The sequence below is a fragment of the Berghia stephanieae genome, chromosome 3, assembly GCF_034508935.2.
Source record: "Berghia stephanieae isolate SIO BIC M18660-M18661 chromosome 3, UCSD_Bste_1.3, whole genome shotgun sequence".
Taxonomy (NCBI): domain Eukaryota; kingdom Metazoa; phylum Mollusca; class Gastropoda; order Nudibranchia; family Aeolidiidae; genus Berghia; species Berghia stephanieae.
In genome coordinates, this window is record NC_088362.1 from 60,665,602 (window position 1) to 60,682,804 (window position 17,203).

Below are 17,203 nucleotides of genomic sequence, written 5' to 3' on the forward strand. Positions count from 1 at the left end.
GTTCATGAAATCTGAATATTTTAGTCACTTGCTCCGCTTAGGCTTAAGACTAGCAAGTCATTTACTAGACTAGTACATAACTAAATCTATCTAGTCCGCGTTCATGAAAACGGGCCCAGAAGTCATGCTCTATTTATTTTGGCGCTTAACCAAGAAGTCCATTGCTGTTGCAGTTGCCAACAGCATGTTGGTATAAAAGAAATACCAGTTTTCAATTTTCAATAGATTTATTGAATAGATATATAGATATATAAATTATTGATCAAGGCGTGCCTTAACCTTGCTTTAACTGAATATGTTTTCCAACCTTTTCAGTACAGGAAATTAATAAGCTCTGGTAATGTCAGGTTTTACCAAGGGTTTTCCGAGGACTATAGACTGACTGCCTGTCTACTACGTCTCGCTTTTAAAGAATGTTTGAACCAGGGAATATCTGGTTGTATTCATTCTCTTACTCTTACCCATGTTAACATTACGAGGCATACTTGTTTACGTTGAGCTATTTGCGAGTAGAAAACATAAATCAAGTCGAATATTTCAATTAACAAATGAAAACAAGCAAAAAATCAACCGTAGATAAATTGAAACAAATATCATAGAGACAAATAAAAAAAAACGTTATAAATCAACAACTTAGATACAAAACAAATAAAAAATCACTCAGAGACAGAAACAAAACTAGTCAAGGATTTATCTTTTTGTTACAACGTAGAAACAAAAGTCAGAATTCAATCAGATTGTACGAAAATACGAATCAAAATTCAAGCATATTAAAAAAAATCAACAAACAAATAGGAATAGATTACCTAATTAACTGCCGTACCCCGGAAAGACACCATGAGATCCCAGGTTTGAACGTTTTTGCCCAGATGAGGGTCATTTAAATCGATCGGTATTTGAAGGGCGAGTTTTCTGGCCAAACGTGTTAAATACAGCGTCCTTTTGTTTGTTGCTTTAGGTCTCTTCCAACACAATTGAGGTTATATGAGAGACCGCTGAAACAAAAAAAAAAAAAAAAACAAGCAATCTAACAAAAATAGTACAAATGTAAATCAAAATCATAACCTAAAGATATCATAAGCTAAATTATAAATAACCAAGAACAAACAGGCAGAAGATTTACAGAAAAAAAATATCCCTTGTCAAAAATACAATCACAAACCAAAGAAGCAGGATAGGCTAGTAAAGAGAAGAAGAAACGACATCACTATCGGATCGTACACCCATGCGAACATCATTGGTATATGATTCAAGAGTGATGCTCCCATCCAACCACCCGCTACAGCGTCCTTCCAGAGTGATATTGATTAACTTATTGTTTGTAGAAATGTTGTTTTCTGGCGCACTACAGCGTCCTTCCAGAGTGCGCCAGAAAACAACATTTCTACAAACAATAAGTTAATCAATATCCCATTAGGTGAATACCACCACACATATACTGCCATTGTTTTTAGATACGCAGTTTATGCATTTTAACCAAATAGCATATATTATATAGACCACTCATCCCAGTTTACATTTTACATTGTCCAACAAAACAGCAGTAACTCTACCACAATATTTTACAAAACAACACTGCACAAGAATGTTTCATAGCAGTAAGTTCACAATTCCAAAACACGGAACAACACACATTTGTGGTATAACACTCGCTTTCGGATCGGAAGGTCCTGGGTTCGAGCCTCGCTCGACGCATAATTGAGTCCTTAGAGAAGGCTCTTTACTCACATTCTCTCACCGTACTCAGGTGTAAACTGAGTACCTGGCCGTTAACAGCGATGTCTCTGTACGAAAAAATTGTAATATCGCCTAACAGGCGTCATGTCCCGTCCTACATGTTAAATGTTGCTGTTGACCAGGGACCCCTTGTAAAGCGCTTTGAGCACGTTTAGTGATATTGCGCTATATAAAAGCTCAAAATTATAAGACAGTATTTTTCCCCAAGAACCATCAAGGAATGGAACTCTCTCCCACCAGAGATCCACGATAGTATCAACAACAACAAATTTGATCAAATGTTTAATAGCATTTATTTTTCAACTCAGTGACCCAAAAAATGGAGAAAGCCACCACAAAACTTATATAAAATCTACAGTGATGGATGATTTACGACGTACACTTATTTGCAGGTCTGATAACCCAATTCATTATGGGCTCATTGTTGTAATGGAAATCTCAAAAAATGACGAAAAATATTGTCCAATACAACAATATTAAACTCGGCCAATAGTTATTGGGTCCGGATGTCAGACCTGCATATAATTAGGTGCACGTCGGTAAGTTACCTTTTGCGGGTAAAGACGTTGAACTTGAACATGCACACTATTTTAACCAGTAATTTTGACATGACACATTTGTTCCCAAAATCTGATCATTCCGACTTTTAAGCAATAAATGCCATTCCCTGAGAAAACTCGTATTTAAAAATTTGGCCAGAAAACTTGTCTTTCAAATATCGATCGATTTAAATAACCCTCATTTTGTTTTTGTTTTTAAAATAAAAACTCCAAACCTGGAACTTTAATTAAGACCTCGCGAGGACTCAGGGTTGGGAGTTTTTGGCAAGAACTGGGTCTTTAAAAGCGATCGATATTTAAAGGACGAGTTTTCTGGCCAAATTTAAAGTCAATTTTCTTCACATTGGTCTATTCTGCTGTGCTATGAAAAAAACGAAAACAAAAAAAAACCCCGAAAAAAAAAAAAAAAACCCAATTAATAAAGAACAAAAAAAAAAAACAACAAAAAACAAATAAACAAACAAACAAAACAACAAAACAAAACAAAAAACAAACAAAACAAAACAAAACAAAAATAAACAAATAAACACGTATTTAAAAATTTGGCCAGAAAACTCATCCAAATATCAATTCATTTAAATGTCCCTCTTCTTTGCAAACACTCTCAAGCTTGGGACTTTACGGAAGGCCCAGGTTTGAGAGTTTTTGCCAAGCTGAGGGTCATTTCAACCGATCGATATAACTTGAAGGACGAGTTTCCTAGCCAAATTTTAACTCTGTGTTTTTTGGGGGTTTTTTTTTTTTGTTGTCTTTTCTTTGTCAGAGTACGTCACTATTGGGGCGGTCGACCTTATAAGTAACAGGGGGATTCCCCTTTCTCCTCTCCTGTTGCACCTTAGAAGCAGCACGTAGTGCCAACAAAAGAAAAAGGCATATTTTTTAATATCGGTAACAACGCGAGATCTATAATTTAACATAGAAAGGCTGGCAGTAGGAGGGGGAAGTGAATTGTCATTTGTCTTTAAGTTATGTATGAATGTTTTTAAAAAATTGTTTTTGTTATTGGCTGAAGAAGGATTTTGAGCCCGAAACGTTAGGTATTTTGGTATTTTGATTATTTTTCGAATGTGTTATATTCACCTTTGTTAATTAATTTTTATATAAAAAGACCAACTTTTCCGACGCAGTTTGTTGATTCCAGTTTAATCTTAGACCAACATTTTCGGATATATGACACGCCCTTTGGATGCTATTATAGCAGTGTGGAGCCCGGGATAGATCGTCATAACATAGTAGTGTGAGAGCACCAATAGACTTGACTTATTTGACTTGAGACTCTTGATTCCTTGTGGAACATAGGACCGCAAAATCACCATTAGAAGCTGCTGCAATTTGGAGAGTTCATTGGAAGTGACAATGTTCTTCGTCTCATTGCTATTGTTTTTAATGGTATGTAAATATCGTGACATGATCAATATTACTTGATTTATACATTCTTTGTGTTTGTGTCTGTCTGTGTGAAGGTATTTTACTATCATTATCATCATCGTAATCGTTGTCGACGTCATCATCTACATCATCCTCGTCTTTTTTGCTCTTCTTCTTCTTCTTCTTCTTCTTCTTCTTCTTCTTCTTCTTCTTCTTCTTCTTCTTCTTCTTCTTCTTCTTCTTCTTCTTCTTCTTCTTCTTCTTCTTCTTCTTCTTCTTCTTCTTCTTCTTCTTCTTCTTCTTCTTCTTCTTCTTCTTCTTCTTCTTTCCTCCTCCTCTTCCCCCTCCCCTCCCCTCCTCCTCCTCCTCCTCCCCCTCCTCCTCCTCCTCCTCTTTCTTCTTCTTCCTACCATCACCGGCTAAGAAACTTATTTTCAAGATTGACTTTAGAGATTACACTGACATAACAAATTGTTTTTGTTTTTGGATGAGAAAAGATGATTGAAAGTCAGATATGTTACGACTCACACGTTTCAGCATGGCTCGAATAATGGTTTTGTTAAAAATGGAATAATTGGATTCATTAGTCTGATGTGATGTCCGCCCAGCAACGAGCAGCTTGGTTATAAACAAAGAAAATCGGTACTTTTTATTCTTCACGCTGAGAACTTTTTCACATGTCATGTGATCAGAATGCATAAGACGACCTCAGGACCACTGTGGGCTTCATTCACCAGACCGGACTGACCATGTGACGTGACGGGAACGAAGAAGAAGAAGAAGAAGAATGTATAACAGTCAAAACATGATCAGGTTTATAATGTTTTTCTCCTCTGGATACACTTTTATGCTCCTCGGAGAAGTGTTTCATGGGAGCGTCCGCCATTGTTCCGATAGTTTTAAAACCAGTTACTAAGTTACTATGCGTCATTACGAGGAAAGTGACGTCACGAGGAGTGGGGTGGGGTGTGTGTGTGTGTGTGTGTGGGGGGGGGGGGGGGGCATCGATCTCCTTTAAACCAGTCCACGTTACTATCTCTTCTTCATCTTATATTATAAAATTTGTTCTCCAAGTGGCTTAGTTACCTTTGTAATAGTGACCATATATTTATTTTTGCCTGGGTCCTATATTGAATCTTTAGCTATGAGGGCGTCAGTCAGACGGATTCATCTTTTTGTTTAGATGACTTTTTATTCTTGAGGGTAGAAAAACTAAGCTAACACTAATACGAATCAAACAATGACTCAACTCAAACCTATACATCGGTGATATTCTTGAACCAATGGTCGTCCCCTTTATTCGGAATCAGAATAATCAAATGATGATATTCCAGTTTGATAACGTAGACTGGACAAATATCTGCTTTCATAAACTGTACCCAAATGGAAGCGTGATGAGCCAATGACCAGTGGCCAGCTGTGACCTGACATGAATCCCATTGAACATAATATGTGGGATTTTATGAAAGGAAAGCTAATTTAAAAACAACAAACAAAAAGACAAAAAAAAAAAAAAAAAAAAGCTGTATAAACTTCGATGAATTATTCGACAGACTAAGTACAGTTTGGGTTGATAACATACTAGCAGAAACAGTCAATCAGCTAACATCATCGATAATGAGGCAAAGAGCTGTGGGATTGATCAATTCTAGCGACGGACATACAAAATACTGAAGTGCGTCATGTGCTCTAGACTAATTTCAATTTTGTGCTCGATTTTTAATGATTTGTTTTAAATATCAGCATCTTTTTAATAGTATACCAAAAGAAAACTATAGTCAGATATTTAATAAGTGGCGCGTGTTTTTCTTCCTTTTTCTCAGCTGTCTCTAAATGCATAGCTGTAAAAGTTTGTATGACCCTCTGAATCAATTTGTCTTAATCAAAAAATATTCTTTCATTAATTTTAAAACAATAGGAAATGATTTCGCTTATAACAGCTATATTAAAATCGATAACAGGTAAGGATCGTAACTATTAGATAGTTTACAGTTTCAAAATTATGAATTTTCCGCTTATCCATTTTGAAGGAATTCGTTAAAATGGAAAATTCGGTTAATCGAAACTTAAACGATATACGTGCAGTATCTGAATATGAAGGCACGAATGGCAATCCTTTACTATCAGACATCTACATTTTATACCTACCAATACACATTACTGATGAATACAAATGAAAGTGAACATTACGCGCTTCCAACATTTTTTTGATTGCTAAATAATTTATAGAAATAGCTTGTGTTTATGCCAACGAGGATTACATAAATTTAATGTAGACTGGTCAAGAGTAGAAATTCATCAATTTATGACTTAGTGTTTCTACAAATAGGTACATGTGTTCAGAAATAATAACAACACCACCAACAACAACAAGTCTGATGACTGGGATGAGGAAAAGGAGAAATGGAACGACAATGGAAAGATTTCATCGCATCACTCTATCCAATGAAATGTAGTTTTCCTCCAGTTTGCGAAGGTTGGAGCATGCCTTTTCCAGTCTTCCTTTGTAATATCATTGATTGCCTCGTCGATGAGAGTAAATTTGATGTTCCACCTCTCAGTCTTTCCCTTTACTTGGGTCCAATAAATGAGCTCGATTGGATTGCGCTCACAGTGATATTATGGTTGAAGTCGCGCTCGTGCCAAAACTCCTTGAATAGGCAGTCTGCTTTGAAAACTGTTTCTGGGTTGTTTCTTTTCGTTAGATTATAGTTATTGGGCCTCTGATAAATGGACAGAATAATATATAGTGCTGTCACATTGGAGCCATGAAATCTTATCAGTTTTTATAGTTGCCGAAGTTGGAGTTTTGAAGTGATCATGGGCCTCCGAATGGTAGTGTTGTCCAATGCAACACAGCTGGGTAATTCGAGGAAAGGCAGCAAACGTTTTTTTTTAGCCAGTCTTCAAACACCTATGCATTGACTGATTGAATGATAGTCACTACCTTCCAGATGATGAAGAAAATAAAATAAAATGGTACGGCATTCTTCTAAATACCCAGTATCTTCACCACCTGCAAGGATATCATTACCAATGTCCAGGACCCATGAGACTTTTTCTACCCGAATTATCAGACGTCCATTCCTTTGTCGGATGAATATTTACGGTCACCCAGCTCCATACAGCTTTGGATGATATCCATATCAAATTTGTCTTGAATCCTTTTCCTATCACGTCGCTCCACACTGGTGATTTCTCCATCGTATTTCGATAACTATCTTCTCTTTTCGTATCGCATCGTATAATTTAAAAAGCTTATATTATGTTTTAACTCACTCAACCCTAACACCGACTATATCCGTAGTTTACCCGGGTTACTTTTACCCCATACCTATTCATTGCATTTTTTGAAACAAGTTATAGGCGTAGTATTAAAGCTAATGTTTTTTATTTTTTTTACATGTTAATGATAGTTGAATAAAACCATCTATGTATATGATCATTTTAAATACACCCCCCCCCCCTCATTTTGAAAAATAGCAAAAATCTCTAGGATTGAGTGACTTAAAAGCCTTTAAATGCTCTGTGAAACGTTCGTGCATACATGCAATTTTACAAAGTTATATAAACAGCATTAATTGTTAATTTGACAGTATTGAGTAATCAGTATTTAAAATGATTTAATGCTAGAGATTTCATATCGGTAATTGCGATGTGATGTATAATATGCATTAAATATGGAATAATATGCATAATGTGCAATAATCATGAATTCTCAATTTACGGTAAACTACATAAGTTGTAATTTTATAGCAGTTAAAGCGAATTGTTTTAATTCGGAAGTATGACGTGAACTCATGATCACTAGCCGGAACTACGTGTCAACACGAGATTTTTAGGGAAAAACAATGAATTCATCTCACTCTTTGTGGTGCGTAACTTGTTTTCATTTTTTACAGTGTAAAATCTCGAATTTTATGACAGCGGTTATAAAGTAGTTTTTTTAAATAGGTCTCAAAGAAGAAACTTTTTTGATACGGCATCAACACGGTTCAAAATCTAGATTCAGTTAAGACAAATTGATTTAAATGTCGACACACATTTTTACCACTTTTGATAGAGGGACAGCTGAGAAAAATCAGAAAAACACGCGCCATTAATAAAAAATCTGACTATAGATAGAATGCGCTTGGCCAAGGAGTTCACAACATTGCCACCCGGAAGTATAACGGACCAACACACAAACTCTGTGTAACCATGAACTTTTATAGTCTTGTTAATACAGTTTAGTGAGAACAACTCACAAACGCGGATGGCAAAAACAATAACAAAGGCCTGAGTGACGTCATCTGCATACTATCTATAGTACAAGTACTAAGTACAATAATATATATTCGAACCGAAAAGAATATATTAGCACACAAGAGAAAGACGACCTGCAAGGAAAAAAAGCCTCTCTCAATAAAACAAAACACACAGAAACTATATTTAAGTAGTAGTAGTAGTAGTAGTAGTAGTAGTAGTAGTAGTAGTAGTAGTAGTAGTAGTAGTAGCAGCAGCAGTACTACTACTACTACTACTATACTACACTACTAGTAGTAGTAGTAGTAGTAGTAGTAGATAGTACTTGCAACAGTAGTAGTAAATATTATAATAATAACGATAATAATAATAATGATAATAATGATAATAATAATAATGATAATAATAATAATTTCAGTAATAATAATAACAATGATAATATTAGTAATAATGATAATAACAATAATAATAATAATAATAATAATAATAATAATAATAATAATAATAGCAGCAGCAGTACTACTATCTACTACTACTACTACTACTACTACTACTACTACTACTACTACTACTACTACTACTACTATAGTAGTAGTAGTAGTAGTAGTAGTAGTAGTAGTACTTGCAACAGTAGTAGTAAATATTATAATAATAACGATAATAATAATAATGATAATAATGATAATAATAATAATGATAATAATAATAATTTTAGTAATAATAATAACAATGATAATATTAGTAATAATGATAATAACAATAATAATATATAATAATAATAATAATAATAATAATAATAATAATAATAATAATAATAAAATGGTGATGGCGATGATGATGATGATGATGATGATGATGATGATGATGATGATGATGATACTACTACTACTACTACTACTACTACTACTACTACTACTACTACTACTACTACTACTACTACTACTACTAATAATATATAATAATAATAATAATAATAATAATAATAATAATAATAATAATAATAATAATAATAATAATAATATAATGATAATAATAATAATAATAATAATAATAATAATAATAATAATAATAATAATAATAACAATAATAATAATAATAATAATAATAATAATAATAATGATGAATAATAATAATAATAATAATAATAATAATAATAATAATAATAATAATAATAATAATAATAATAATAATAATAATAATAATAATATAAAAAAAAACAATGATAGATGATAATTAAAATTTAAAATATTTTTTAAAGATGATAATAATAATAATGATAATAATAAATAATAATAATAATAATAATAATAATAATAATAATAATAATAATAATAATAATAATAATAATAATATTCTCCTATTACATAGGTGACAATAGTATGACTGTTATGCCAACTACATGCTCAGAAAGAGACTTGGTGATCATCTTTGATAATAAATTGTGTTTTGATGAACATATATGTGATTGTATAATTATATACAAATGCTTTAGCTATCTTGATTTAAAAACGTTTGGTAAACTTTATAAGTCTGTCATAAGATCTTGTCTAGAGTATGGAATAGTATTTGGAGTCCCTTATTTAAGCGACAGTCTGTTAACATTGAGCACGTACAAAGACGCGCTACGAGACTTATACCTGACATTAGACATATATCATATTTAGAAATATTAAAGTATCTAAATTTGCCTCCACTAAAATATAGAATATGAAGTGATCTTATTCATATATAAAGACTCGTGCATGGTTCTTACAATATAGATTAGAATGATTTTTTAAAAAAATGAATCGCATGTTACAGACACTAGGGGAGATAGTTTAAGATATTTGTTGAAAGATGTAATTCATCTAATTCAAAGGACTGTGACAATTTGGAATAATCTAAAGTTTGAGACAAAAAATTCTAATTCAATAAATAATTTTGAGAATGCCATTGATAACATCTTATTAACATTATATTTGATTTTGACGAATAATGTAACATGACATTGGATATTATTGTATTTTGTTGAGAGGTACGAGTAGTCATCCATATCTCTTCCTCGATTCCTAGAACTGAACATTCCAGTGTACGATGTTCAAAGAAATGATGATTTAAGATACAGTTTTTCATGTCATTTTTGTAGTCTACATCCTGGTTTGACACTTATTATATCCTTCCTCCTAGGTATATCCATAAATTTGAAACTTATCCCGGTTTGTGTGCATTAGTCGACAAAACCAACCTTCAAACTTGCTACGTATTTTCATGCCCTTTTATCGATAAGCAAGCAATTTCAGTCAGACCTATCTTTGTGACACAGGAGAATGTACATATTATATTATGTGTCCGTTCTCTGGCCATACAGTCACAGCTAAATTGAATAAAGAGATGGGGATGGCGACCCAACGTAAAGATAAAAGAAACAAAGTTATTAGACCTAACATAACACGGACATGACCACGATAAACTCTTACTTTTCACTCTCATAAGAGCTGAGCATTGAAAGAATATCTAACGATGTTGTTTATGGCATGTACCGGATGAGTGACGGCAGCTTCTAATGGTCTCACACTATACTATAACGGTGCTCAATCCAGGCGGCAGCAGCTTATAATGGTCTCACACTATAATATCTCACACAAAAATATCACGATGCTCAATCCTAAGTACGAGGATGAGTACTTAGGATGGGGGATAAAACTTTAGTGCCAGAGTATTGCTATTATTCTACCCTTTTCCCTAAATAGTAACGCGTTATGATATCATGTTTACAATAACATTTTGTGACGTCAGATTATCACATGTTGAATTTAACTAAAATTAGAATTTTGAAATAAGTATCATTAAAATATTTTTGAAAATATATTTTACTCAGAGATAACGAAATCAGAATCGATTGAAGGGTAGAATAAAAGATTTATTACACTCTTGCGTTTTGGAATTCGAACTTTGACCCAACGCGTACTCGCAAGCTCGTCCAATGGTTGGGAACGCGTGCGGAATAGGATTCAACAGTCGTGACACCACTTCCCTTGTAATGACGCATTGTAACTTAGTAACTGGTTCTAAACTATCGGAACGATGGCGGACGCCCGCACGAAATACTTCTCCTACGAGCATCAAAGTGTATCCAGAGGAGAAAAAACAGCATAATCTGATCATGTTTTGATTTTTATACATTCTGATCACAAGACATGTGAAAAAGTTCTAGCCAGCATGAAGAATAAAAAGTACAGATTTTCTTTGTTTAGAACCAAGCTGCTCGTTGCTGGGCGGACGTGACAGGACACTGTTGAATCCTTTTCCAAAAAGCAAGAGTATAAGAAGCGTATAATATTATTTCAAATGCTACACGAGGAGTTAAGTCCAAAGGAAAATTAATGTGTTGAAAACGTTAACCTTCAACAGATGACATAAGGCAGATGATTGTCATGTTGAGTTTTGCGACCCGGTGTGGAATACGAATAGAAACGTCGAGAAGAGTCAATGCACGTCGAATTGGGAAGGCTATCAACAGCACCAAAAGACCGATACCGGCGATGACAAAAATTCCGTCTCGAATCGTATTATAACGGCCGAGAATATCGAGACAAGAAAAAACTCCGGTGTTCTATGAGTACGCAATTTCAAGTCCGTCAACTTAGTATTTGAGTATTGATGGTTTGATAACCTTTAAAGTCTGTCTGACAGACTAAATATTTAGTCGTCGATCTCTCTCGTTTTTTTTTTAGAAATGTATTGTTTTCATTTTTTTAAAAAATCATGGCTGAAGAAGGGTGTTGAGGCCGAAACGGTGCGTGTTTTGGAAATTTTGTTCTTTTTTTGAAACTGTTATATTCATTTTTGTTTATTACTTTTTAAATGATATCATTCTACTCGATTTGAAATACGTATAGCCTACTCATTTTTATTCACGTGTAGCCTATTATGATATAGGATGTTGACCGACTTGGCATGGTCAAATCTAGATACCCATGGTCTGTTGTTAAACAAACTTGAGCATTTATGTAGCGCAATATCCACTAAACGTGTTCAAAGCGCTTTACAAGGAGACCCGAGCCAACAGCAACACTTAACATGTAGGGCGAGACATGACGCCTGTTGGGATGTATTACAATTAGTAGGGGGAAGTAGGTTCAAAAAACCCTTGAACTGTGTAAATTAGGGTCGAAAGCATGAACATTATATATGTTGTAGTATATGAAAAATCCTATAATTTATGCTATAGAACCACTCTGGGAGATCAGTATTAGTTGAGATACACGCTTTTTGAGATTGGAAAATTTTGAAATGGACGACAAAAAATTCGTTCATCCCTACTGTGTAAACATTCAAGACAAGGCGACCCAAGGTTGATTTACGTCATCCTTGGATTCCCATTGGTGACTATTTTTAGAGTCAAACCGGATGTTTATCTTTCATTAAACTTTCGGCTAACAAAGTATCCAAATTACTCGTCAATCTTATTCAATTTTGCTGGTTTTGAGGGACTTCTATCATGCAAAATTCTATAATAAGAGATTTTTGTGTATCTGATTTAGCAAGTATAATGAACTACATTAATACAGATGGGTCGACGGACAGACTCAGACAGGCTCACGGTAGACAGCTAGATTACCTGATTAAAATTTCGGCAAACGGTGTTGACACAGATAGTGCTCCTTCTCCCTTCACCCTAAATATTTTTTCTTTCCAAAAATATTGCGAGAATAATTTTACGCGTTTTATAGCCTATTTTGGTCAGACATGATGACAGTTGGGGGTCAAGATAGCTCAGTTGGTAGAGCACTCACTTCGCACGGAAAGGGACCGAGATCGATCCCGGGTGCAGTCGAAATTTTTTTCTCCTGACTTCATCACTTCATCATCATCATCATCATCATCATCATCATCATCATCATCATCATCATCATCATCATCATCATCATCATCAACATGATAATCATTAATCGTTATGATGCAGTATTGTGTCAAGCTATTGACGTTACGTTATTGACAGCATGACGACAATGAGAGCATGCTCTATTTGTACTGTTGTGTCCTTGTGTAAGGCAGTGCACAAAAATTGCCCTCTCGTTCAGGTATAATTGAGTGCTCGGCTAAAAGCACCCGCGACTGTTATATATATTGTTGTCCAAAAATTTCTCTGTACTGATGGCCTGTTTTGTATAAAATAGGTCTTGCATTATGCAGTTAATGTAGCGTTATAAAATTGTAGCATTACCTGTGTATTCCATATGAAATTTCATAATTCATAATTGAATGTTGATGGGTCTTTAAAAGAAAGAAAGAAGGTAGAGAAAGAGGAGAGAGAGAGAGAGAGAGAGAGAGAGAGAGAGAGAGAGAGAGAGAGAGAGAGAGAGAGAGAGAGAGAGAGGGGGTGGGGGGGGGGTGGAAGAATATTACATATGACTAAAAAAGGAATGCGTTTGCATGTTTCCCGATACATTTACAATGGCAAAAAGAACTTTTCGCAGGGACTGATGGGACACGTTTTTAGTATGTCAACTAGACAACACAACGATAACGTTTCATTCTTGCTTCAATCACAGAGGAATACACACGCTACAATTCTTATTACATTTTGTTATGTTTTCAACGTTCCTTTTGCTGATGTAGGATTTGTACCCGAAACATCCATTGTCTGTACTGTTCCCACCCGAAGCCATTTTTTAGCCAATGGTCAACAATGTATTTAAATTATTGAACGCACATAGTATTTTCGTGATTATTTTCCTTGGATAAGTAAGGCTATATAGGGAGAAATAAAAGCGCTAAAACCGCACTGTTATGATAAATTGCGAGGGTGGTTCTATAGCAGGTGTCATTTATATGAGTCTTAGCTACCTGTATGCCAATTTTCATGCTTTCAATCCGAATGTGAACGGTTTTAGCCCAATTCCCCCTAATGCAATGAATATGAAGAAAATATATGTACTTACTCAGTTATTTCCCTTGTTTAATAAAGCTATAATAGGGAAAATCTAAGGCCTTAAACCAAAACGTTATGATTGATTGCCAGAGTGGTTCTATAGCAGATGTTTTTTTATTGGTCTTCGTAACCTGTGTGCAAATTTTCATGCTTTCAACCCAAATTTGCACGGTTTTAGCCTAATTCCCCTACTAATTTATCGACAATGCTGTTGATGGTGAGGTACTCATTTTACACCCGAGTACGGTGAGGGAATATGAGTAGAGAGCCTTTTCCAATGTGAGTAAATGACTTTTTTGTAAGACTCAACTATGCGCCGCTCAGAACTCGAACCCAGGACTTTCCGATCCGAAGGGGAGTGTCATACCACTAGGCCACACAGCCACACAAAACCTGTTTCCTGTCTCTGCATTTCAATCTCGGATATCGGCATTATATCAGAATGAATGGAAAGCAGGGATTGTGACATCCGTCACACCTTCCTGTCTTCCAGCTCAAAACTCATTGGATGTGTGTAACCAGTCCCTTGGACAACGCAGATACAATGAATAGGTTACACGTTGAATGATAAGGTGGCATAACTATTTTATATTTGTAGAAGGATGTAATGGCAGATTTTTATGATTATGTGGCATAAAAGAGTGGGGATGGATGGTCTTTTTAGCGACCAGCATTCATTTAGGCAATATGGTTTAATAGTATGACACTCGCCTTCGGATCGGACGGTTCATGGTTTGAGTCTCACTCTGAACGGCGCATAGTAGAGTTTACACCCCTTCCGTAAAACTCAAACTGCTACAGAAACACAAATCAAATCCTTTTTTTAGCTTGGGCAACCGAAGAGTTTCTGCAATAACAGAATTTATGAAGGACAACAGACAAAGCCGAAAGGACTCTGCTGACCCAATGACGGAACGAGATAAAAAACTTAGTTCAAGATAAGAATGGAAACTGTTTGTCTGTGCCCTATACCCTGACCCAGGATGAAAAAGGCAATGATGATGGTGATGATGATGAAATGTTAATTTTTTCATGTTCACGTTGTCTCCTCTTGAATTATTTTTGTCCATATTTGGGGTAGGTCAGTGATACAGTCCTGGCAGCAAACTTAGACGACACATGCTCCGACAAAGTGGATTGCCCAGGTGCTAATCAAGAATGTTCAAATGCTACAAACCGATGTGTTTGTGCTTCAGGCTTCCAAGAGGATTCACAAACTTGCAGATGTAAGTACAAGTTGACCTTGCCTCAGACCTTATTAGTTCCTCCCATGTCTTTGACACTTAGGACTGTCTGTTATTCGTGTCCTGTGATGCCATGTATGCCTCGTCTCATGTCAGCTCCCGGTTTTCAGGTCTCCCACTAGGAGAAGGTAGAAAGAGAGAAAGAGAAAGAAAGAAAGAAAGATAGATAGATGGATAGTAAGATAGATAGATAGATAAGAGAGAGAGAGAGAGAGAGAGAGAGAGAGAGAGAGAGAGAGAGAGAGAGAGAGAGAGAGAGAGAGAGAGAGAGGAGAGGGCAGAGAGGAGAGAGAGAGAGAGAGAGAGAGAGAGAGAGAGAGAGAGAGAGAGAGAGAGAGAGAGAGAGAGAGAGAGAGAGAGAGAGAGAGAGAGTTTGGGCATGCTTGTTTTAGCTTTGATAAATGGTCCCATCTCTAAATAAACCCATTTGTACTTTCCTGGCTACATGGGTTTTTGACCCATAGAAAACAGAATGTAAATGCAGGAGGAGAAAAATCCCATGAGTTAACTATATAAGTATTGGTGCTCCCCAGAACTGTCTTATTAATTCTGTACACAAACGATTGCCAAAGCTCAAGAATCAGCTTTCCATTCTCAAAACTAGCAAACTTGACATGGCTTGAGCTTTTATATTGCGCAATATCCACTAAATCTGCTCAAAGCGCTTTATGAGGGGTTGCCAACAGCAACTGGTAACATGTAAAACAAGACATGAAGGCTTTTCGGCAATATTACAATTTTTTCAGAGACAATGCTGTTAACCACCAGGTACTCATTTTATACCTGAGTACAGTGAGAGAATGAGAGTACAGTGAGAGAATGAGAGTAAAGAGCCTTTTCCAAGGACTCAACTATGTGCAGAGGGAGGCTCGAACCCAGGACCTTCCTGAAAACTTATATAGCGTTATAAATCTGAGGCACCAGACTCAAAACGCTTAAATTACAAATGGCTGAAACATATTCACACGACAAGCAAACACACACACACAAACACACACTAAATTATTACTATCATTATTACAATTACTATTATTATTAATTTATAATTATTATTATTATTATTATATTATTATTATTTATTATTATTATTATTATTATTTATTATTATTATTATTATTATTATTATTTATTTTTTCTTCACTTCTTCTTCTTCTTCTCTTCTTCTTTTCTTCTTCTTCTTCTTCTTTCTTTCTTCTTTTTTCTTCTTCTTTTCTTCTTCTTCTTCTTCTTCTTTCTTCTTCTTCTTTTCTTCTTCTTCTTCTCTTCTTCTTTCTTCTTCTTCTTTTCTTCTTCTTCTTCTTCTTCTTCTTCTTCTTCTTCTCTTCTTCTTCTTCTCTTTTCTTCTTCTTCTTCTTCTCTTCTCTTTTCTTTCTTCTTCTTCTTCTTCTTCTTCTTCTTCTCTTCTTCTCTTCTTCTTCTTCTTCTTCTTCTCTTCTTCTTCTTCTTCTTCTTCTTCTTCTTCTTCTTCTTCTTCTTCTTTTTTCTTTCTTCTTCTTCTTCTTCTTCTTCTTCTTCTTCTTCTTCTTCTTCTTCTTCTTTTCTTCTTCTTCTTCTTCTTCTTCTTTTCTTCTTCTTCTTCTTCTTCTTCTTCTTCTTTCTTCTTCTTCTTCTTCTTCTTCTTCTTCTTCTTCTTCTTCTTCTTCTTCTTCTTCTTCTTCTTTTTCTTCTTCTTCTTCTTCTTCTTCTTCTTCTTCTTCTTCTTCTTCTTCTTCTTCTTCTTCTTCTTCTTCTTCTTCTTCTTCTTTCTTCTTTCTTCTTCTTCTTCTTCTTCTTCTTTCTTCTTTCTTCTTCTTCTTCTTCTTCTTCTTCTTCTTCTTCTTCTTCTTCTTCTTCTTCTTCTTCTTCTTCTTTTCTTCTTCTTCTTCTTCTTCTTCTTTCTTCTTCTTCTCTTCTTTCTTCTTCTTCTTCTTCTTCTTCTTTTCTTCTTTCTTCTTCTTCTTCTTCTTCTTCTTCTCTTCTTTCTTCTTCTTCTTCTTCTTCTCTTCTTCTTCTTCTTCTCTTCTTCTTCTTCTTCTTTTCTTCTTCTTCTTCCTTCTTCTTTTCTTCTTCTTCTTCTTCTTCTTCTTCTTCTTCTTCTTCTTCTTCTTCTTCTTCTTCTTTTCTTCTTCTTCTTCTTCTTCTTCTTCTTCTTCTTC

At 34.9% G+C, this 17,203-nt stretch overlaps 1 protein-coding gene across 5 annotated transcripts in view; it reads left to right on the forward strand.

Annotated features, from left to right (window-relative positions):
• Positions 1 to 3,129: 3,129 nt before the first annotated feature.
• LOC144968118 (uncharacterized) overlaps positions 3,130 to 17,203 on the forward strand; it is a gene marked incomplete in the record, with an annotated part of 113,039 nt that continues 98,965 nt past the window's right edge. For all 5 annotated transcript variants that reach the window (XM_078906120.1, XM_078906123.1, XM_078906121.1 and 2 more), the window contains 2 exon segments: positions 3,130 to 3,686; positions 14,906 to 15,050. In XM_078906120.1, the coding sequence (XP_078762246.1) occupies positions 3,654 to 3,686; positions 14,906 to 15,050 (178 nt within the window).